Source organism: Pectinophora gossypiella, chromosome 28 (genome assembly GCF_024362695.1).
Source record: "Pectinophora gossypiella chromosome 28, ilPecGoss1.1, whole genome shotgun sequence".
In the NCBI taxonomy this organism is placed as follows: Eukaryota; Metazoa; Arthropoda; class Insecta; order Lepidoptera; family Gelechiidae; genus Pectinophora; species Pectinophora gossypiella.
Window position 1 is genome coordinate 2,230,845 of NC_065431.1, and position 22,829 is coordinate 2,253,673.

At 39.9% G+C, this 22,829-nt stretch overlaps 1 protein-coding gene across 3 annotated transcripts in view; it reads left to right on the forward strand.

Annotated features, from left to right (window-relative positions):
• Positions 1-20,722, forward strand: part of LOC126379140 (juvenile hormone esterase-like) — a 40,778-nt gene extending 20,056 nt beyond the window's left edge. The window contains exons 2-5 of one of the 3 annotated variants that reach the window (XM_050027781.1): positions 921-970; positions 13,090-13,237; positions 17,243-18,513; positions 19,462-20,722. In XM_050027781.1, the coding sequence (XP_049883738.1) occupies positions 933-970; positions 13,090-13,237; positions 17,243-18,513; positions 19,462-20,122 (2,118 nt within the window). In that variant the 5' untranslated portion in view covers positions 921-932 and the 3' untranslated portion in view covers positions 20,123-20,722. Of the gene's footprint in view, positions 1-920; positions 971-6,411; positions 6,741-13,089; positions 13,238-17,242; positions 18,514-19,461 lie in introns of those variants that run through there. The other 2 variants (XM_050027780.1, XM_050027782.1) reach the window with 2 other exon arrangements.
• The last annotated feature ends 2,107 nt before the right edge of the window (positions 20,723-22,829 follow it).

A 22,829-nucleotide genomic window follows, 5' to 3' on the forward strand; every position in this document is an offset into this window, starting at 1 on the left:
TAAGGCTTCAGTCAAGGTTAACTTAGTTGCAATAATATTAAATAAATTCTTTATCGTTTTTATTTATACACGGTGTGACATCGTAACGAAAATTTTGAGAGGTGATTCAGTCCATGATACCAAGTGGAATTTTCCGTCGCAATAATGTAGAACCGAAAATAATTAAAATTTTCATGAATTTTCCGACAGAAAATTCCACTTGATATCAACTCAGAATCATGGTCTGAATCGTCCCTCTCAGTATTCGTTACGGTGTCACTTACACCACGTACAAGTACATACTGGTATACTGAGAGAGATGATTCAGGTCATTATTCTGTGTAATATCAAGTGAAATTTTCCACCGCAAAAGGATAGAATTGAAAATACATAATTTAAAAAAACAAGAATTTTGCGACGTGAAATTCAACTTTATATCAACTCAGAATCATAGATTAGATTCATTTATTTCACATTTAGTTATACAACACATTTTAGACACAATATAAAACGGTAACAACATAAATATGATCGTCGAAAATGATAATAAAAGAACATAGTCGGAATCATCCCCCTCAGTATTCGTTACGGTGTCACTGACACCCATATGTACTTGTATAACCTGTACGTATTTGTACGTGGTTTAAGTGACATCGTAACGAATATTGAGAGGGATGATTCAGCTCATTATTGAAATATTCCATCACAAAAGTATAGACTTGAAAATAATTTAAAAAAACACAAGAATTGTTATAACTCAGAATCATGGTCTGAATCATCCCCCTCAGTATTCGTTACGATGTCATAACGCCCTGTTTATAACTATCTAATGCTGTGCATTCTAAAAGATACACTATAAATATTATGATACATCTATTGTAAAGAAAACGTATTAAATAAACAATAACATTATACTACATTGTTCTCATTTTCTCTTCCAGCAATTGATAACCATGATATCAGCCGTGAATGAGTTTCTCGACGACCTACGGTGAGCTCCAATTGACGAATTAAAACTAATCTGAACTAACTAAACTAAAAGACTAATTTAGTTCTAAATCATCGACTAAACTTGAGACGCTACTAAAATACACATCAATAGGTGCTGATTCCAGAACAAACCATTTAATTTTAAGTTATATCAGTCATTTTCTTATCCGCCGAAAATAAATTTTACATGGACGGAATTAAGTTGACAGCACACGTCAAACGTGTTGCATATCACCGAAATGCCTTTTTGGTTCGCCTGGTTTATTCATTCATTTTAAAATTAACAGCTATCATCCGACATTTCCTTTTCGGCGGATAAAAAATTGACGGGTATAACTTAAAATAAAATTAAGAGGTGTCTGCAGGAATTAGGGCCATACGCACACTAAATCATCCATAAAAACATAATCTCCATTTAAACAATTGCTTGGAAACACCTTGAAAATCATGCTTTTAATCTTCTCTGGTGTGGGTTGTGCGGTGGATGACCTCATCAACCCTGGTGTCAGGGTTATTTGTTGAGCCGCCAAAGGCCCCTGACGTGGCTCATGTAACGACTACTTACTTACACCAGTAAGTAATAACCGGGACCGACGGTTTGACATGTCTTTCTGAGCACAAATCATCTTACCTTCGGACAGCTTCTGGTGATCAGCCTTTAATTATTTTTGTGATATTTTCGTATCGGGATTCGAACCCGGGAGCTCCGGATAGTGAGCCCAACGCCCAACCACTGGACCTTAAAGGTTGTTATTAATGGTATAATAATATAAAGATTCTATTCGGAACACAACCGCAGAGTACACCCGCAAACCACAGGCGACCTACTGGTTTCTGACCATACACATACATAAAACAACGCCCATTTTCCACCTTTGTAAGCAGAGACTGAGGGAATTCCATTTGCTTCGATCCTGACACACTTCACTTGCTTCCTCCACGTTCATTAATCGCTTCATACAGGCACGCCGGTTCAGAGTAGATCGTACTAAACCTTTTCAAAGGACATCAATTTGGTCAATGTAAGTCCTTCTAGCGATGGATGTACCTCTGGCTACCCCAATTGTTATGTTAAAAATGGAAATAGCTGTGAAAATTGGAGCAAGGTTAGGTTTTAGTGGATTCCGGATTGGAACATTGGAGACTGCTCGTAAGTTCACAATGTCGTGTCCTACATCCCACACAATTTAGACTCAGTTCTTATGCAATCGATATCACAACATTGAAACTGCGCCAAAAATGCACAACTTAAACTCTAGTTTCATACTCATAAGTATATCCCAAATGGGGTAATCAGTCAGAGGTATTTATTTATTTATCATTTACATTTCACGACTTTACAGTGCAGAAGCGCCAATGTGGCGTGAAACTTTTAATATAAACAATAATATAATTAGACATATGAAACTTAAGTGTAAACAATATAAAAACATATTTAATTTTCACACATCATTCATCATCTCGCAGAACCTCAAGACACTCGCGACACACATACGTCCACTCACTCGCAAACAGATCACACTCTGGTGCTGATGCAAGGAGTGCATTAAGGTGAACTATGTACCGACACTTCATAATGGTCGAGCCAAGTGTGTTAGTGGAAACTGCACTTAAGATAAATTAGTAACTCTTCGATACTCTTCCGCTATACAGGCGTGATGCATTGTTGTTTTTAATGTTTCGTCTCTTATATTCCTCTGATTTTTCGTCCCTTTCTGTCTCTGGTCGTATGCAGTTTAAATAACGTTTAAAACAATACAATACAAAAAGCTTTACTGCATATATAAACACAACATTTAGGGTGGTATTAATGCTAACCTCAGCTGAGACTGCCCACAAGTTCTTGCTCAAGACCCTGTCCTTATAAGAACTGTCAGATTGATATGATCTTGAGGGCAGTCTCGAAGCTGAAATTACTTTATTAACACCACCGTAAAAACAATCACAAAACTGTCTGGTGAAGTACAATCAGCGGCCCTATTTCTGAATAGCAATTTCATCCAGGCGACCTTAGGGTGGAAGACCTGGTTAGATATTGGAGGTAGGGACACATACCTATACATACATACATAAACTCACGCCTATTTCCCACCGGGGTAAGCAGAGACTATGGAATTCCTTTTGCTTCGATCCTGACACACTTCTCTTGCCTCCTCCACATTCATCAATCGCTTCATACACGCACGCCGGTTCAGAGTAGATCGTACTGAACCTTTTCTAAGGACATCTCCAATTTGGTCAATGTACTTCCTTCTAGGACACATAACTAACATAACATATTTTTTTTATAATACTTGGTATAAACATCATTGGTGTTGTTGGATTCGTGATTCAAAACCATTTATTTTAACAACAGCACATCCTGAAAACTTCATACAAAACTCCTCATTTTACGCAGACACTACACATTGACGTTATCGTACACGCGCATCTGTTTGTGTGACGTCTGACGCCATACGATTGAAGACTAAAGACCGAGAGGGGTGAGGTAAACCTAGCTCAGCCGCTGGTGGGGAGCGGAGAGTTGTCGTCCTATACGTAGTATTATTCCTTGTTCTATGATTGGGATAAACAACATTACTGCTCTTGGATTCGTGATTCAAACCCATTTTTTTTACAACAGTCAGACAATCGAACCTAATCGATCATTCATAGCCTGTTGCCCATTGTATGGCAATGTATTGTTAATATTTACGGAAAATGGGACTCCTCAAGGCCAGAATGATCAGGCGTTTTCTGGTTGAAACATAATCTAACATACTACTGTAACATTTCCAACTGGTGAATTCTCAGGTGATAGCCCTGTTCAGAGGAACCCAGTTTTGGTAGAACGCTTGCCTCTCACTTTGAGGTCGCAGGTTCGAATCCAGCCCACTCCTTAACTAATGATTGTCGGATTTGTTTTCAAATTCATGTTTGGTCATAAATGATTATAACGTGCTCACCGGTGAAGGAAACCATCGTGAAGAAACCCACATTCCCGAGAAATGCGTAATGGAAGGCCAGACAGGCAGTCGTTTCTGTAAAAAACCGGACCTGTCAAATCTTCAGGTTAGTTGAGTGGACCCTGTGAAAAATAGAATAATGCTGGGGAGATGACGATGAGCCCTATTCGGCAGACGTCTGACTTACATGTAGTGTCACAGGTTCGTTCCGGGGGAGAGCGCTCCCCATTTGTCCGGCTAAGTAGTTAATGTCATTTGAGGAAAATCTAAAAGAAGTCATCATTCATTAAAAATATCAAGTTCAAAATTTCCTTGCAAAGTAAATATAAAAGCATTGGTCGTCGGTAACTTATTTTTTACGAAATGGCAACCCAGTGTGGGATGATGTCAGCTGGGCTAACCTTGAAATGTTAGCTGTCACTTTTGAGCATACCTGGTTTTCTTATACCATGTATAATAGGAGCTCTGTAGGACCCATATCACGTAGTGGCGCTAAGTATTATGTAAATATAAAAACATTGGTCGTGGGTAATTTATTTTTTACGAAATGGCAACCCAGTGTGGGATGATGTCAGCTGGGCTAACCTTGAAATGTTAGCTGTCACTTTTGAGCATACCTGGTTTTCTTATACCATGAATAGGAGCTCTGTAGGACCCATATCACGTAGTGGCGCTAAGTATTATGTCGCAATGACCTTGGCAACGCGTGAATTGACTTAATCGAGGAAAAGTCTAGAGTGAAGAATTGAGTGACTCAGTACTGTGTTCTTGACGGGGTGAGCGTTAGACTCACGATCCAGAGGTCTCGGCTTCTAATCCGACCGAACACATCACGAAAAACACTCGTCATCCCTAGTTTGGTTAGGACATCCAGAAGTTGATCTATGCTTCGGAAGGCACGTTAAGCCGTTGGTCTCGGTTACTACTTACTGATGTAAGTAAGTAGTCGTTACATGAGCCACGTCAGGGGCCTTTGCCGGCTCAATAATACCCCTGACACCAGGGTTGATGAGGTTGGTTCACCTCACAATCCACACGATAGAAGAAGCAGCATCTTAATTTACCTTTCCTAGCAAAGCACCTCCCTGATAAAGAGATGTTTGCTGTTTACATTATCACGATGAAGCTATAAGCATTACATAATTGCATTATGGCCGTCACTCGGCCAAGGCAAACGTATCTCTAACTCGTCAAGCAGAACAAATTATTGTTTATAAAACAGTTATTAAAGTTAGTATTTTGGGAATGAGAGACTTTCCAGGCTAAGTTCCCAAAAAAAAAAAACATATAGATGGCGCAGTACAGAGTTGCCTTCGTTTAACCCTCTAATTTCATGGATAACAGACTTATGCATCTTTTGTCTTTGTTTTTGGGTATAAATAATGACCCTTGTTATTACTTACACCCAAGGACAATGCCACACATTATTATTCTGATCAAAATAAAGAGAAGCAACATACGTATATATAGCTTCTCTTTATTTTGATGACGAGCGCTACGCTCAACCTTAACGGCCTCCGTGGTCAAGTGGTTGAGCGTTGTGCTAACGATCCGGAAGTCCCGGGTTCGAATCCCGGTGGGGACAAATGACAAAAATCACGTTGTGATCCCTTAGATTGGTTAGGATATTGCAGGCTGATCACCTGATTGTCCAGAAGTGAGATGATCCGTGCTTCGGAAAGGGACGTTGAGCCATTGGTCCCGGTTACTACTTACTGATGTAACTACGTAGTCGTTACTTGAGTCACGTCAGGGGCCTTCGGCGGCTCAGTAACCCTGACACCAGGGTTGATGACCTTAGTCATCCACCTCACAACCCACACGATAGAAGTAGAACGCGTGCATAAAACATTATAAATACATACAAACCACAATCTTGCGAGGTTCACTTAACTAGAACAAAGCAACAGAATATTGTACATCACTAAACTTAACCGTAGCAAAACGTAACTATTACAATTCATGTTGTAACATACATCAATTGGCGAATCACGAATTAACCTTCACCATAGTGACTTCAAAATCTGCTTATGTCAAAGAAATACGACCTGAAATATTGGATGTAACAGCAAAATAAAGTTTGTCAAACCGTATATTCTATTTTTGACACAATTTACACCATCTATCATAATAATATTGTCGTTTCAACGCTAATTAGTCTTGAAATTTCCATACGAACGATAAACTAGTACTTGGCTGGCTGTTTACCGCAAAGCCATTGTCTTGTACGGTGCGGAATAAAAAATAAATTAGCGCGGGAAGATATTGATTAAGATAATTTCAATTGTGTTCGATATAGTTGCTTTTTACTTTTAAAATTAAAAAGAAAATTCTAAAACAATAGTGTTCTTTTTTAAAACAAAAAAGTGTTCGAAATTCGGAAATCAAGTGTGACTAATGCCTGCCAGTACGTTTCGCTCCATTTAAAGAAGGAATTAAAGTGAATTAAAAAAATACTTATCAGTGTTACCATTACTAAAACATTTCACAATTTAGTAGTTTTAATATTTGTATGGCAAAAACCCTAGAAGAACTTATTATATTGAAAAGGACTGCTTTAAAATATCTTTTGATAAGAGAATCGAGACTTCTGGCTTTAGGCAAAAGACCGGTGAATAAAAAAATTGCTAAGTTTGTTAGAAATCATCAAGAAAATAATAACGTATTGTCTGGATGTTTGGATTCTTTGAATGAGGATTTGTCGAGGAATATCAACGTGTTTGAGTGGAGAATAGGAGAGGATAACAGCACACCGGTGGAGAGAAGGGTGTTTCGATTGAATTCCGAGTCGCGGGATTATTTGATGAACTACAAAATGCCTCATTGGTGAGATTTCTTTTCAAGTTAACAAGGTCCCAGGCCTCCGTGGTCTAGTGGTTACTCTCTGGCTCACGATCTGGAGATCCGGGTTCGATTCCCGATGGGGACATTGTCGAAATCACTTTTGTTTGGTAAGGACTTTTCAGGCTTGAATCACCTGATTGTCCGAAAAAGTAAGATGATTCCGTGCTTCGGAGGGCACGTTAAGCCGTTGGTCCCGGCTATTAGCCGTAAAAACACCACCAACCCGCATTGGAGCAGCGTGGTGGGGTATGCTCCATACCTCCTCCGGTCGATTGAGGGGAGGCCTGTGCCCAGCAGTGAGTGTGTGATATGCTGTCGTATATGGCAGATCCCAGGATCTTAGACTAGTTGCAAACGGTTATGACAATCGACAGGGACAGTTCTTTCTTCTATCGCGTGATGAGGTTGGTAACCCACCTCACAACCCTAGTGTCAGGGTTATTTAATTCAAATTCAAAAATATCTTTATTCAGTAGGTAACATAGTTACACTTTGAATCGTCAATTTTTACACAACGAACGTCTCATCCGCCTAAAACAACTGCAGCTTCTCACAACCTGTATAGCCGGGGAAAAGAAGCTGCAAGAAAAACCTCGGCACAGGGCCCTAGACGATTTAAAAAAAAAACCAAAATATTTTTATACAATCGAGTAATTTAGCTGCCTAATATCAGTTCTCAGACAGTTAATCCTATGCATTCATATCTTCTAAATAATCACTAACTTTATAATAACCTTTTTTGTAAAGTTTTTGTTTAACTACTGTCTTAAAACAGTTGAAAGGCAAATTCCGCCGCCAAAGACCCCAGACACAGCTCATGTAGCTACTACATACTTACATCAGTAAGTAGTGCCTTCCGAAACACAGATCATGTTGCTTGCGGACAATCGGCTGAGGGTTGCATATTAGCGAGATACCTATTTTATTCGCCCGGGTTATTAATTTATTTTAAAGTGAACAGTTGTCAGTTGTATTGTTGTTTAGCAATTGTTAGTTGTGAGGTATGCTGGAAAAGGATGGATGAGATTTGCACAGGACCGGAAAGGATGGCGTGAAAGAGAGGAGGCGTATACCCAGCAGTGGGTGGATACAGGCGGAGTAGATAGTAGATAGTTTTAACTAACTCGTACATACCCTTCAATTGTGCATTATTTTGTGAAACCCATCTATGTACATTGTGGAGAACAAATAAAAAGATCTTTTATTATTATTATTATTTATAGTTGTCAATCATCCGTCCCTTTCCTTTTCGGCGGATAAGAAAATGACGAGTATAATTTAAATTAAAATAAGGTATCTACAGGAATTTGAGCCTTTAAGTCACGCCAAAAAATATGTATTGTCGATTGTCATAATGGTTTCTCGTCCCTGACGAGCATAGTTAAACATTCATCATCAATTTAAGAGCCACGCTCTTGTCGGTGTAGCATGATTGCTACTTTTTTAGGGAAAAATAGGGCAGTGGTTTCCCTCTTGCCTTCCGCCCCGCAGTACTCTGTCTGACGCAAGTGGGATGGCGCCCAGAGTAGTCTATTACAAAACCATACTAGGACTCCTGTCCTCCGCCTCTAAATAGTACTGACAGTTACTGCTGCCCTCTGTCAGGTTCCAGGTTACAGTCCCTGTGACTTGCCTCTTCCGTCCTGCATTGCCGTACCGATGGCTCCCATCTTCCCCTCTGCAACAGCTAAACATTAAGTATAATCAAATCAGATATAGGTGGATAGGCAGGCGAAATATTTCAATTTGTCATAAGCAGTATCAATGAGGATGTACTAAGCCTCTAATTCATCATATTACGAAATGAATTACCATCCTATCACGGTGCCTGTGAGGAGAGATATCGTATCGCAACTATGTACAGAAATATAGAAGCAGTAAACTAAGATAAATTACAGGGTGTTAGTGACATCGTAACGAAAACTTATACAATAAACATAAAATAAGTATCTATAGACACTAATCATCCGAGGGGGGAGCCTGGGGTTCTGTACTACAAGCTAACGCTTCTCACAGACCCCAGTCTCTCTCACCAACAACTGTATCTTAATCTTGTTTTATTGTTAATTACCAATTATCGTGTCGATGTGAGAATAAACATATTTTTCTATAACTTTGAAGGACACAGATAAAAACAATGGAACTTAATAAAAATGACATTATAAATAAAAAACTTAATAAAAACCAAGGAGGCTGTCGTTAACAACCGGAGTCCGAAAATCTACCATAAGGTGTTTAGAGGTTAGGTTAGGTGCAAGTCCGTGACTGACGAATAGTAGAAAATTACTAATTCAGTAGCTATTAATCAAGGATAGGTTATGTGACTGCTTCAAAGATAAATTACAAAAACTAATCTAGAAATAGAAGCCAGTCAAAAATGACTAAAAATCTATATCATTTTACGTTGCGACTTATTTTCGAATTTTATTTATGAATTAAATTATAATGAGTACGACCGCGACGTTTGACCGCTTTTATTGATGACGTCACAGAACAGTAATTGGGTCGTGTACTAGGTTCAAGATAAATTATAAAATTCTGATTACTGAATCAAATCATCATTATCATCATCATTAGCCCATTAACGTCCCCACTGCTGGGGCACGTGCCTTCCCTATGGATGGATAGGGAGATCGGGCCTTAGACCATCACGCGGGCCCAGTGCGGATTGATGGTTATTAACAACTGCTAATGCAGCCGGGACCAAAGGCTTAACGTGCCTTCCGAAGCACGGAGGAGCTCGAGATAAAAACTTTTTTTTGTGGTCACCCATCCTATGACCGGCCTTTGCGAAAGTTGCTTAACTTCAACAATCGCAGACCAAGCGCGTTAACCGCTGCGCCACCGAGCTCCTCCCGAATACTGAATCAAATACAGATCTAAAACTAACGAAAAACATTTTGGTTTTTTTTTGTATATTAAACTTATTAATTATTTTTAATGAAGAAAAACGTAATAATAATTCCGACATTTTATCACATTTTTCTGTGAAGTCACAGTGTCCTTTTTCATACAAATAGGTACCACAGTAATTTCGTATTAATGTTTAGTAAAAAGTAACTGATTTAACTAGTTGGAAACTAGCCTATTCCATACAAATTCGACGTTTCTTAAAAAGTATCTCATTTGACTGGGTTGTCAAGTAGCTTATTGAATTGAATTCTTCGTAGCTACGTCACCTGTTATATACTTCCCGTTTATATTAGTACTGTGTGTAGTTTACTATCTAGTGATAACGTCGTGATATATCAGTCAATCTAGTTGTTCAACAGAAGTGACTGTTCGTGTGCTTTCCTCTTATTTTTTGGATTTTTTTTTTATCTAAAGGTAAGTTTTTTTTGCATGGATTTTAATGGGTAGTCAGTTTTCCCTTTTTTTAATGTGTATGTAATCGTCAACCTCTGTATAATAAAATGACGTTGATTGAAAACTTCACACGGACAGGATTAATACCCGGATGTGTTGATATAGCACTTACATACATAAACTCACGCCTATTTCCCACCGGGGTAAGCAGAAACTATGGAATTCCTTTTGATTCGATCCTGACGCACTTCTCAACATCTCTTCCTGTTCTCTTCTACTAATAGCCTCTCTTTATTTAAGAGCAGCACTCTTACCGGTGAAGTAATCCCCATTCCTCTCTTCTCTCCGCCAAATCCTTCACCTCCTGATACGACACGACCTCCATCTTCTCATCATCGGATCATCATTGTCAGTCATGATTGGATCATAAATGATTATCATGTGCTCAACAGAGGAATACATCGTGAGGAAACCCACATTTCCGAGAAATTCATGGGACCTAATCTGTATTGGGCTGGTTTTCTCTTCGCGCGTTGGAAGTTCAGACAGGCAGTCGCTTCTGTAAATAACCGGACCTGTCAAAACTTCAGGTTAGGTAAGCGGACCCTGTGAAAAACGGGAGAATGCTAGGGAGATGATGAAAGACAGGCAGATAGGGTCCCGTTTTTCTTTTAAAGCAAAACAAAACATAACACAAAAATACAAATCAAGAGAAATATTATTATTATTATTGAATTTTTTTTTTATTTTTTTTTTACTTTTGAGACATAGAAAAGACTACAATAGGCGGCCATATATAAGCGGGGGCTTAGCAATATGGCCGCCTATTGTAATACTCTTAGACCGAAACCTAAAAAAACAGGTCAAATGAAAGTGGTCGTTATAAAAGTCACAGGATTCTCGAGGAATCTTATCATATTATTGCCAGTAAGTGTATCATCTGTAGCGGCCAAAGAACTCGCTTATCAACGCCGCTATTATACTTAATTGTCACGAGGAGGTATTATGCACTTTATATTGATTAATAACTGAAGTATACAGGGTGTTAGTGACGTCGTAACGAATACTGAGGAGGATGATTCAGACCATGATTCTGAGTTAATATCAAGTGGAATTTTGTGTCGCAAAATTCAAGTTTTTTTTTTTTCAGATTTTTCAAATTCTTTTCAATTCTATACTTTACTTGATATTAACTCAGAATAAAGAGCTACATCAGCCCCTTCAGTATTCGTTACGATGTCACTTACACGGCTTACACCCCGTACCGGTACATACAGGTAGCCATGCAAGCAGGTATGGGTGTTAGTGACACCGTACCGAATACAGAGCGGGATGGTTCAGACCATAATTGTGAGTTGATATCAAGTGGAATTTCCTGTCGGAAAATTCATGAAAATGTTTGTGTTTTTTTTTTATTATTTTGAGTTTCGTGCTTTTGCGGCGAAAAATTCCACTTGATGTCAACTCGGAATCATGGTCTGAATCATCCCTCAAAGTTTTCGTTACGACGTCACTAACACCCTGTATAGAAAATTTTCTGCCTCGGACGGGATTTCAACCCGCAGCACTTGTCAAGCCGGGACGAGCGTGTTAACCATTACACCGAGTTCTCATCCACTTACAGATAATCGAAATAAAGTGTGTGGATTAAAATCTAAAATGGCAATTATCAAACTCTTGAAGAAGTACCGATGATTGTTGTTATCATTGAAATATTCGATAAGGATCTACCTATCTATAAAGAATTTTCGATACTATTGTGACTAAGATTATCATTGACTCAATTTTCAACATGTGATTTCCACTCGCAGTGGAAGCAAGAGAAGTGTGAGTGTGTCAGGATCGAAGTAAATGGATTTCTATAGTCTCTGCTTACCCCCGTGGGAAATAGGCGTGAGTTTATATATGTATGTACAAAAGAGACTTAACTAGGTATATTACAAATTGCTCGTCTTCTCTCGTGTGGGTTGTGAGGTGGATTACCAACCTCATCAACCCTGGTGTCAGGGTTACTATTGAGCCGCCAAAGGCTCCTGACATGACTCATGTAACGACTTACTTACATCGGTAATTATTAACTGGAACCAACGGCTTAACGGAAGGCATTCCGAAGCACGCATCATCTTACTTTCAGACAATCAGGTGATCAGCCTGTAATGTCCTAACCAAACTAGGGATAACAAAGTAATTTCTGCAAAGTAATTACAAATTACTTATCTGCAAGTTACCTTCAATTACTCGTGACTCTGCCCAGCCCATTGGGGATTGTGGGCGTGAAATTATGTATGAATGTGTATTTGTTTATTGCTTAGATAATATTATGTATACGATATGTATTTACTACGAATCGTTATCGTAAATAATCCGTTTAGCCAAAATTATCTAAGAATTCCTGTCAAATCCATTAGTTATAAATTCTTGTCTAAGCTGTAAGTAGCTATGTGCTAATTATATCCGTGAGGAGATGGGCCTCCTTTTGTAAATAAAAGTCCGAACTGGATGGATGTTAATTAAAGAAATGAAAAATTAATAAAATGTTATTTTAATTGTTATGTTTTTGTTTTCAAATTGTGAAAATATTTGCATGCCTAGTTAAGGTTGAATACTATGACATACTGTAATACTATACCATCTTTTGTAAATTGTATTCTTTCAAATAAAAAAACGATTGATTGATTGAATATTCTATCTTATTGGGCCTGAGCGTGGTATTATTCGTTATTCTACATACATACATAAACAGCACAGGCCTCCCCTCAATCTACCGGAGGGGGTATGGAGCATACTCCACCACGCTCTAATGCGGGTTGATGGAGGTGTTTTTACGGCTAATGGCCGGGACCAACGTCTTAACGTGCCCTCCGAAGCACGGAATCACCTTACTTTTTCGGACAACTTCTTTTATCCTAAGGTTGCCTTGCAGAAATTGTCGTTTGGCAATAAGACCGCTGTGCTTGTTTTATCCGGTTGTTACCGGTTGATTGGTTGACTTATGATATTAAAGTTCGCGCTTTCTCCGTTGCAGGGGTGGAAGAATGACGGAAGCTCCAGTAGTATCCGTGGAGCAGGGCCAACTGCAGGGCCGCGTGGTTACCAGCCCCGCCGGCAAGGCCTTCTACAGCTTCCAGGGCATCCCCTACGCCAAGCCGCCGCTCGGCTCACTTCGGTTTAAGGTGAGATCTTCATTACTGATCATTATCAGTCATTTCACGCTGATCACCCAATTCTTCTCTCTCTTCTTATCGTGTGGGTTGTGGGATGGAATACCAACCTCATCAACCCTGGTGTCAGGGTTACTATTGAGCCGCCAAAGGCCCCTGCCGTGGCTCATGTAACGACTTCTAACTTACATCAGTAAGTAGTAACCGGGACCAACAGCTTAACGTGCCTTGCGAAGCACGGATCATCTTTCTTTCGTATAATCAGATGATCAGCCTGTAATGTCCTATAACCAAACTAGGGATCACAAAGTGATTTTCGTGATTTGTCCCCGCCGGGAATTGAACCCGGAACCTCCGGATCGTGAGCCCAACGGTCTAACCACTGGACCACGGAGGTCTTATTTATTTATTTATTTCATTCTCATTATCAGTCATTACAGGCTGATCACCTAATTGTCCAAGTTAGATGAGCAGTACTTCGGAGGGTACTTCTAAGGCGAATTGAAGCCCTCGATATAATTGACTACTCGACAGATGTAACAATAAAATATGTCGGATATAGTAGTTTGGACAGCCTCCGTGGTCTAGTGGTTAGAGCGTTAGGCTCACGATCTGGAGGTCCGGGTTCGATTCCCGATGGGGACATTGTCGAAATCACTTTGTGATGTCCTTTGTTTGGTAAGGACTTTTCAGGCTTGAATCACCTGATTGTCCGAAAAAGTAAGTTGAATCCGTGCTTCGGAGGGCACGTTAAGCCGTTGGTCCCGGCTATTAGCCGTAAAAACACCTCCACCAATCCGCATTGGAGCAGCGTGGTGGAGTATGCTCCATACCCCCTCCGGTTGATTGAGGGGAGGCCTGTGCCCATATAGGCTGTTTATGTTATGTATCCAATAGTTTTTTTTATTAAGATAAGTTTTTAAATATTTTATTTTTACAAGATAAGAATACGATTTTTATCTGTGTATTACAAGACTCGAAACACGGGCGTCCATGATTGAGCATCATGTGACGTCACATTTCATTAAATAAACAAAAACTGTCTGGTTTAGATTGAAAACTGAAGACAAGGCACTGGCCTAAATTGGATATTGAAAACTGAAGACAAGGCCTATTTTGATCGTGATTTTCGAATATTAAATTACTTAAGTCGAGGCTGTATGGTTTTCAGATCTTTGCCTGCCTTATATAAGGCGAATTTAACGCGGGGCGCGGTTACCGTCCCGCAAGCTCTGGCGTTCCATCGGCCTTGAGAGTTTAAACAGTTAGATAATGCACAAAATATTTCATTTAATGCTATTTCCGGCAAAATAAATAAAGTTAAAAATCCTAAAAACCCAACTGTGACGCGAACAAGATAGCAAGTAATCTTAACAAATACTTTAAGAGATAACTCATGATAAACTAGTTGAAACGGTACACTGGCTGCATCTTTGCCTTCCCAGGTATTTAATAAGCCCGCGACTATATCCCATCTGGAGTAGGCAGAGGTACATCCATCGCAAGATGAACTAAGTAGCCACGTCTCACCGACCTTTCTGATCGACCAACGTGATTGAGCCGTATCGCCGTCTATAATTCAAATTCAAAATATTAATTTCGGATTTCTTTAAAATGGTTGAACACCTCATCATCATCAGCCGTACGACGCTCACTGCTGGGCATAGGCCTCCCCCAAGGATCTCCACGACGATCGGTCCTGCGCTGCCCGCATCCAGCGGCTTCCCGCGACCTTCACCAGATCGTCGGTCCACCTTGTAGCGGGCCTACCCACTGAGCGTCGTCCGACACGTGGTCGCCATTCTAGAACCTTTCCGCCCCAGCGGCCATCGGTTCTCCTCGCTATGTGTCCTGCCCACTGCCACTTCAGGTTGGACATCTATCACAATGTAAATGCAAATGTCATCAATTGTATGCACTAAACCGTGTTGTGGTGACCGTGCTGTTATTAGTCTATATTTTCCAAATTCAAAAATATCTTTATTCAATAGGTAACATAGTTACACTTTGAATCGTCAAATTTTACATAACGAACGTCTCATCCGCCTAAACTACTGCAGCTTCTCACAACATGTATAGCCGGGGAAAAGAAGTTGCAAGAAAAACCTCGGCACAGGGCCCTAGACGTTCTTTAGTTAGTAACAAAAAACTTAACCTAGTATTAGTAACAGATTCGAAAGACGACAACATAAAAATAAACTACATGAGGCCGGCCCGAATCACCGAAGCCGCGGGCAGCTATGTAACAGCGTGCAATCGAGACGTACCGGTCCACCAATGCGCTCATAATGGTGTTGGGGCACGGCGCAACAGAAACGCACAGCGCTTGCGCATGATCGCGTGGACGTCGTCTACACGCGCCTCGCAGAACATACCGGAGCATGGCCGGATCGTGAATTTGTGGGGCCCTGGGCTGAAACTACTTGGGGGCCTATCTTAATACTCAACTAATAGCAAAAAATATTTTAACAGACATTTTTTTTTCAAAATATCTACTAAATATCTACTTTTTAGCGGGATCTGGGGGCCCCTTGTAATCCCGGGGCCCTGGGCTGCAGCCCAATCAGCCCATAGGTAGATCCGGTCATTTACCGGAGACGCTACAGCGCGCTGTAATAGTCGAGTCAACTGTGTTAGTGAAAACTGCACTTAAGATAAATTAGTAACTCATTGGTGCAAGTCGGGTACCGGGGATCGAACCGGTGCTTCCCGTTTGAGAAGCAAGCCAAGTCATGAGCAATATAATGTACCCACTTTAGGACTCTGTCGCACTAACATATTTGACATTTAGTGAGACTTACAGTTCAATTTGTCAAAAAAGTTAATGTGACATGGTAGCAAAGTGTCATATTAATGCTCGTGACCGTACCTCAGGACAACAGTGACTTATGACTCCCAGGTACTTATATAACTCAAAATTCACGTCACTTCATAAGCCTAATGTTCGTAATTCCCTGCAATTAAAGCTACATAAAAAAAGTTTATTGCACCCACGGGAAATACATAATTACTTACAAACAAAAGAAATATAATACTTGTCTACAAGTCTTTACTCTTTAGTGATGATAAAAAGAAAAGTCATCAGTTGGAAAAAGGCAGTTTTGATTGAAAAAAACTCTAAGTTTCCTTCTTTCCGATCTTTAGGGAATAAATAAACACATCATCTTACAGTTAAAACGCTGCGCAAAGGGTTACATAAACTGCCTATATACGTCCCACTGCTGGGCACAGGCCTCCCCTCAATCAACCGGAGAGGGTATGGAGCATACTCCACCACGCTGCTTCAGTGCGTGTTGGTGGACGTGTTTTTACGGCTAATAGCCGGGACCAACGGCTTAACGTGCCCTCCGAAGCACGGAATCATCTTACTTTTTCGGACAATCAGGTGATTCAAGCCTGAAAAGTCCTTACCAAACAAAGGACAGTCTCACAAAGTGATTTCGACAATGTCCCCATCGGGAATCGAACCCGGACCTCCAGATCGTGAGCCTAACGCTCTAACCACTAGACCACGGAGGCTGTTAAGACCACGGAGGCTGTTATAAACGCTGCGCAAAGGGTTATAGTGTCAAAATATAACCAAAACAATATGTTTGTTTACTCAAGTAAGTAGTATGGGAACTGTCAAAATTTAAGAACACTCAACAGTAGCGGCACCTAATGGGGAAATGGGCAGTTTTTATCCTCAACGTTTAGAAGATAAACGTATTCAAATTCGGAACTTTTTACGCAGCAGAGAAATGCACCATTCGCAGTAGCGGATGTGCCCTGGCCTATGTCAGCTAGATATTAGAAGCGGCAAACATGAGAAAAAGAAACAAAGAAATTATTTATTGGCCCCGATTCCTGCAGACACCTCCACCTTCTATTTTAAGTTATACCCGTAATTTTCTTATCCGCCGAAAATGAAAGAATACGGGCCTTACGAGGCTAAAACTTGATCGCTGAAAGCAACCTCTTGTTATCTTCCAGAAAACTGATTATGTCTACTCAACCTTTATCTTCTATTCTTTACAGGCCCCACAACCTCCGGAACCATGGGAGGGCATCAGAGAGGCGACCGCAGAGGGCAATGTTAGCGCCCAAATCGACCCTCTAGTCCACAAACAATACATTGGCGACGAGAATTGTCTCTTTCTCAATGTTTACACCCCGAACTTGGATGGGGAGTTCCTACCAGTCATGGTTTTCATTCATGGAGGAGGTTTCAGGTTCGGTTCCGGGAATTCCAGGATGTACGGAGGCGATTACTTAGTAGAAAAGGATGTTATCGTTGTGACATTGAACTACCGCTGTGGTGCCCTAGGTTTCCTAAGTCTAAACACTCCTGAAGTCCCCGGGAATGCTGGGCTGAAAGACATGGTTCAAGCTCTTAGATGGATAAAGGATAACATTCACAATTTCGGTGGTAATTCCGGAAATATCACCCTTTTTGGGGAAAGCTGTGGGGGTGCTGCCGTCTCGATTCTGACTGCGAGTCCTGCTTCAAAGCATTTGATCAACAAGGGCATTATCCAATCCGGAACGGGGCTCAACAGCTGGGCTTTCCAGAAGACTCCTTTGGAGAACGCTAGAAGCCTCGCTAAGAATCTTGGCTGCGAATCTGACGACGTAGACGATATTCTGGAGTTCCTAACCGCGACTCCTGTTAGAGAAATCGTTGAGGCCAACGACAAGATGCATCCCAGCGATCTGTTTTACACTAGAGGCGAGAACATTTTCGCCGCAGTCGTCGAGAAAGAATTCCCTGGAGTAGAAGGGGTTCTGACCGAGGCCTTCATAGATTTACTGACATCAGGGCGCGTGGCTGAGATTCCGATTATGATCGGGTCGACAACCCTCGAGTTCACATTTGACAAGACCGAGGAAGACTTGCAAACCTTCATCCCTGATGACTTGAAAATTGAGAAGAACTCTCAAGAATCTGTAGCTATAGCTGAACAGATCAAAGAGCTATACTTCAAAGGCAAGCATGTTGGCGTGGAGACGTTACCAGAATATTTCGAGCTGCTTTCAGATAAACTTGTTAACATCAATACGCATAGATACGTTCAATATCTGATACAAGTGTCGAATAAACCGATTTACTATTACAAATTTGATTACGTTGGCGAGTTGAACCTTACGAAGAAGTTGCTCAGGACTCTAGGTTTAAACCACGCAGGACATATGGATGAACTAGGGTATCTATTCAAGAATGACCTGCTGAAAGATGTGGAGCCTACTCCTCAGGATGTCAAGATGCGGGAGAGAATGCTTCGGCTTTGGACCAACTTTGCCAAATCCGGGTAAGTTCTTTATGATCAAACATTTTACAAAGTCACTTAAAGTTTTAATAGTCACTGTGGTCCTGTGGTAGAGTCACTGTGGTAGTGGTCATTTCACGTCTTTGTTAAAATTTCAAGATATGTAGTAAAAATAAAGTTACAATCTTCTCTTCTATCGTGTGGGTTGTGAGGTGGATTACCGATATCATTAGCCTTTCAGGGTGTCAGGCCTATTATTGAGTCGAAAAAGGCCCCTGACATAGCTCTCTTAGCTCTTTTCTTCCCGTTCTATACGTAATATTACTCTTTTTAGCCGTAAAAACACTTCCACCAACCCGCAGTGGAGCAGCGTGGTGGAGTATGCTGCATACCCCCTCCTGTTGGTTGAGGAGAGGCCTTTGCCGAGCAGTGGGACGTATATAAGTTGTTTCTGTATGTATACTGGGTGTTAGTGACATCGTAACGTATACCGAGGGGGTTGATTCAGACCATGATTCTGAGTTAAAATCAAGTGGAATTTTCCGTCGCAAAATTCATGTTTTTTTTTTAGTTTTTTTAAATTATTTTCAATTCTATACTTTTGCGATGGAAAATTCCACTTGATATTAACTCAGAATAATTAGATGAATCATCCCTCTCAGTATTCGTTACGATGACACTTACACCCCGTACAAGTACATACGGTAGCCATATAAGTAGGTATGGGTGTTAGTGACACCGTAACGAATACTGAGGGGGATGGTTCAGACCATGATTCTGAGTTGATATCAAGTGGAATTTCGTGTCAAAAAATTCATGAAAATTTTTCTTTTCTTTTTAATTATTTTCCAATCCATACTTTTGCGTCGGAAATTTCTACTTGATATCAACTCAGAATCATGGCCTGAACCACCCCTCAAAGTTTCGTTACGATGTCACTAACACCCTGTATATATATATGTAACTGATATTTACCGAAACCTTTTTCAGAAACCCGACTCCTGAAGAGAGCCATTACCTGACAGTCACTTGGCAGCCAGTTACGAAGGACAACCTCTACTATCTCAACTTGAGCAATGAGTTATCCCTTGGCACCAACCCTGATAAGGAAAAGATGGCCTTCTGGGACTCCTTGTACAGCAAATACTTCAAAATCTGGGAACACCCTAAGATCAACAACGAAGAACCACCGAAAAGGATCGTAGACCTCATTGTCGACGAGGTTCAGAAACCAGAGCCGATAGTAGAACCGACACCAGTACCGGAGATAAAGGAAGAACCCGTTATCGTCGTGTCTGAACAGATTACCCACGAAGAACCAATAATCGTCCAGGAAACAACCATAGAAACCGTCACGGTCGACAATGGCGACGCGGAACCGCAGGAAATCATCAAAATCACTGAAGAAATCAAAGTATTAGATGTACAACAACCGGAACCCGAGAAGCCGGCAGAAGAAGTTAAGCACGTCAATGGTAACGGCATCGATAGGAAACCGAGGCCCTCGAACGAGATCAAAATGGTCCAACATTCCAACGGAGGCCCTCGTGACGTCATCAGAGCCAACGACCCTCCAGAAGACGATTTGCCCAAGAACATCGGAGTCAATAAATTTGTTAATTTCTTCGAGTCACTAGGCGGAAAGAAGTAAATGCCATAGTTAGGTGTTTCTATCGATATGTAAGTACCGTAGACAAAGCGCTTCAAAGAAAAATACGACGAAAACTTGACACTAACTTAGCTATTTATACGCAGCGGTATATACATTAAATAAAATCGTCAAAATTACGTAGGTACGGTCGTCTTAGCGTCTATAGCGCGTGGTGATTTGTAACGCGGTCGGGTTATACAATCAAAGAGCAAAAGTCACTGAGCCCAGCGAATTATTTGTAAACAGTGGTGAAATTACGAACAATTATTTGTCATAATTATAAAATTTATATTTTTGTAGGTGTATTTGGTCTATTACAGAAACGACATGTAACCAGGTCTTAAGTGCAACCAGTTAATTTATTACTTTGCAAGAAACTGATTGGACTTTTGCAGCTTATCGTACGATTCCACATGTTGCCAATTCGTCGTCTAATCGCGTACGGTCACGAGCATTAATATGTATACACTTTGGTACCATGTCGTATTAACTTTTTTGACAAATTGAACTGTAAGTCTCACTAAATGTCAAATATGTTAGTGCGACAGAGTTCTAAGGTGGGTACATTATATATGTACATTATACATTACATTATATAGGTACATTATATTGCTCATGACTGTACTGCGGAATGTCAGAGCATGCATCGCTATTTCTGCTCTAACTTTTCGTCCCACTTTTGCGCTCATGTTCAATCTACGGTACTAACATATCAATGGATATTTCTCGTAATTGTTTTAGCCTGGTTTCGGACTAAAAGAAATATATGGATGGAATCGTAGTCCAATGGTCTTCCCAGTGGTGTTTTGAGCATAGCTCGGACACTTCATACAAAAATTTCGTTCTTACCGTGTGCTGACGCGCAAGTACGCGAGACAGACAGTTCGCGCGCTTTCCCTTACTCAAACTTACGGCCATTTTAAGTAGTATTAGCTATCGATAGCTCAATTAGATCAGTCCTATCGATACTATAATATAGTTATTGCAATAGTCAGAAGTGATACTATCAATAGTATTGCTGTGTAACTATAGTATGGATCTAAATGAGCTATAGAAACTATCGATAATATATTGCTCCTGACTATTGCAAGGACTATCGATAGTACTTCTGACTATTACAAGGACTGTCGATAGTACTTCTGACTATTGCAAGGACTATCGGTAGTACTTCTGACTATTACAAGGACTGTCGATAGTACTTCTGACTATTGCAAGGACTATCGATAGTACTTCTGACTATTGCAAGGGCTGTCGATAAGTAAAACTATTACAAACGTGTTGTAGGTTGTAGAAAGTTGTCCATTGCGTCCTGTCTTTTTTTTGGTCTGGAAGTGGGACCAAACTATCTCCTCCATCACACAGGTTAAATGGCAACCCTAGGATGCTGTCATTCGATGATTTAATCAGTGTTGCTATTGTAAAACAAAATGATAATTAAAATTGAAATCGTCTTTATAAAATGTAAGACACTATTTTTTAAATAAATGTCTATATTTAATGTATAATTGCTGTAAAACAGTTTTCTTTTTTTACTGTTGGTCTGTTAATCAATTAAATAGAATTTTTGAAATATCATTAACTTAATTATAATTAAAACATTCGGATTCCGTTACATTCCTAAATGGTGCATTTTTGACTTTATAATTAAATTAAGTGAAATTTATTTTTACAGTATTTATATTTTTTGTAGCATTAAGAGAACATTCCATTATTTAAAATTGTATTGACGGAAAACAAACCTATTTAATATTATTTTTTAAAGTTGCTGGTTTGACGATATAAAAATTTAATTTTAATAGCTGCCATTTTACATTCTTGTCAATTAAAAAATGGTACTGATTCCAGTCCACGACATCTAATTTTATTTTAAGTTATACCTGTCACTTTCATATCCGTCGAAAAGGAAAGGGACGAGCAATCGACAGGCAAAAAATTTATGAAACACGTCAATTTTCGCTAGATATTTAACACGTTAACAGTCCCCATACAAGCGTTTCAAAACATGCCATATGTCCAAATGAGATATTATATTTTTTGGCTTTCGTTTGTTATTCAATGTGACATGTTTTTGACTTTTTCTATTTATAAGGTCTTTGGCTACAAGTCCTTTATGAAAATATCAACAAATTTTACGAGTCCGTGATTTGACAGCCCATAAAGCTGCACTGGTCTCGTGTACCTCATAGGGTACACGAACTCGGCGGAACCGCTCCCCGTGTGCCACATACGGTACACCGGACTGTTAACGTGTTAAAATGCCTCAATATTTTATATTGACCAATAACCCGACAGGATTAAGTTTACAAGTCAAACGGGTTGCATATCAGCGAGTTGCCTATTTCATTCATTTTAAAATTAACAGTTGTCAACTATCCTTCCCTTTCCTTTTCGGCGGATAAGAAAATGACAGGTATAACTCAAAATAAAATTAGGTGTCTGCAGGAATCAGGTCCGTTGTGTATTTAAAAATCAAAATTCTGTAATTATTATTGTAGATATCTGTGCCAATAATGTGCTAGTGTTAATTTTACTTCCAATTAAAATTATAATTATTAATTTGTAGTAAATTTATGTGTAGAAACTGTATTTTTATAATTATAATGGATATAAATAAATAGGTATTGTAAAATACTAAAAGTTTTCTTTATGCCCAACTAATAAATAGGCAATAGGCCCCATATTACATGGGACTTAACACGTTCATTGT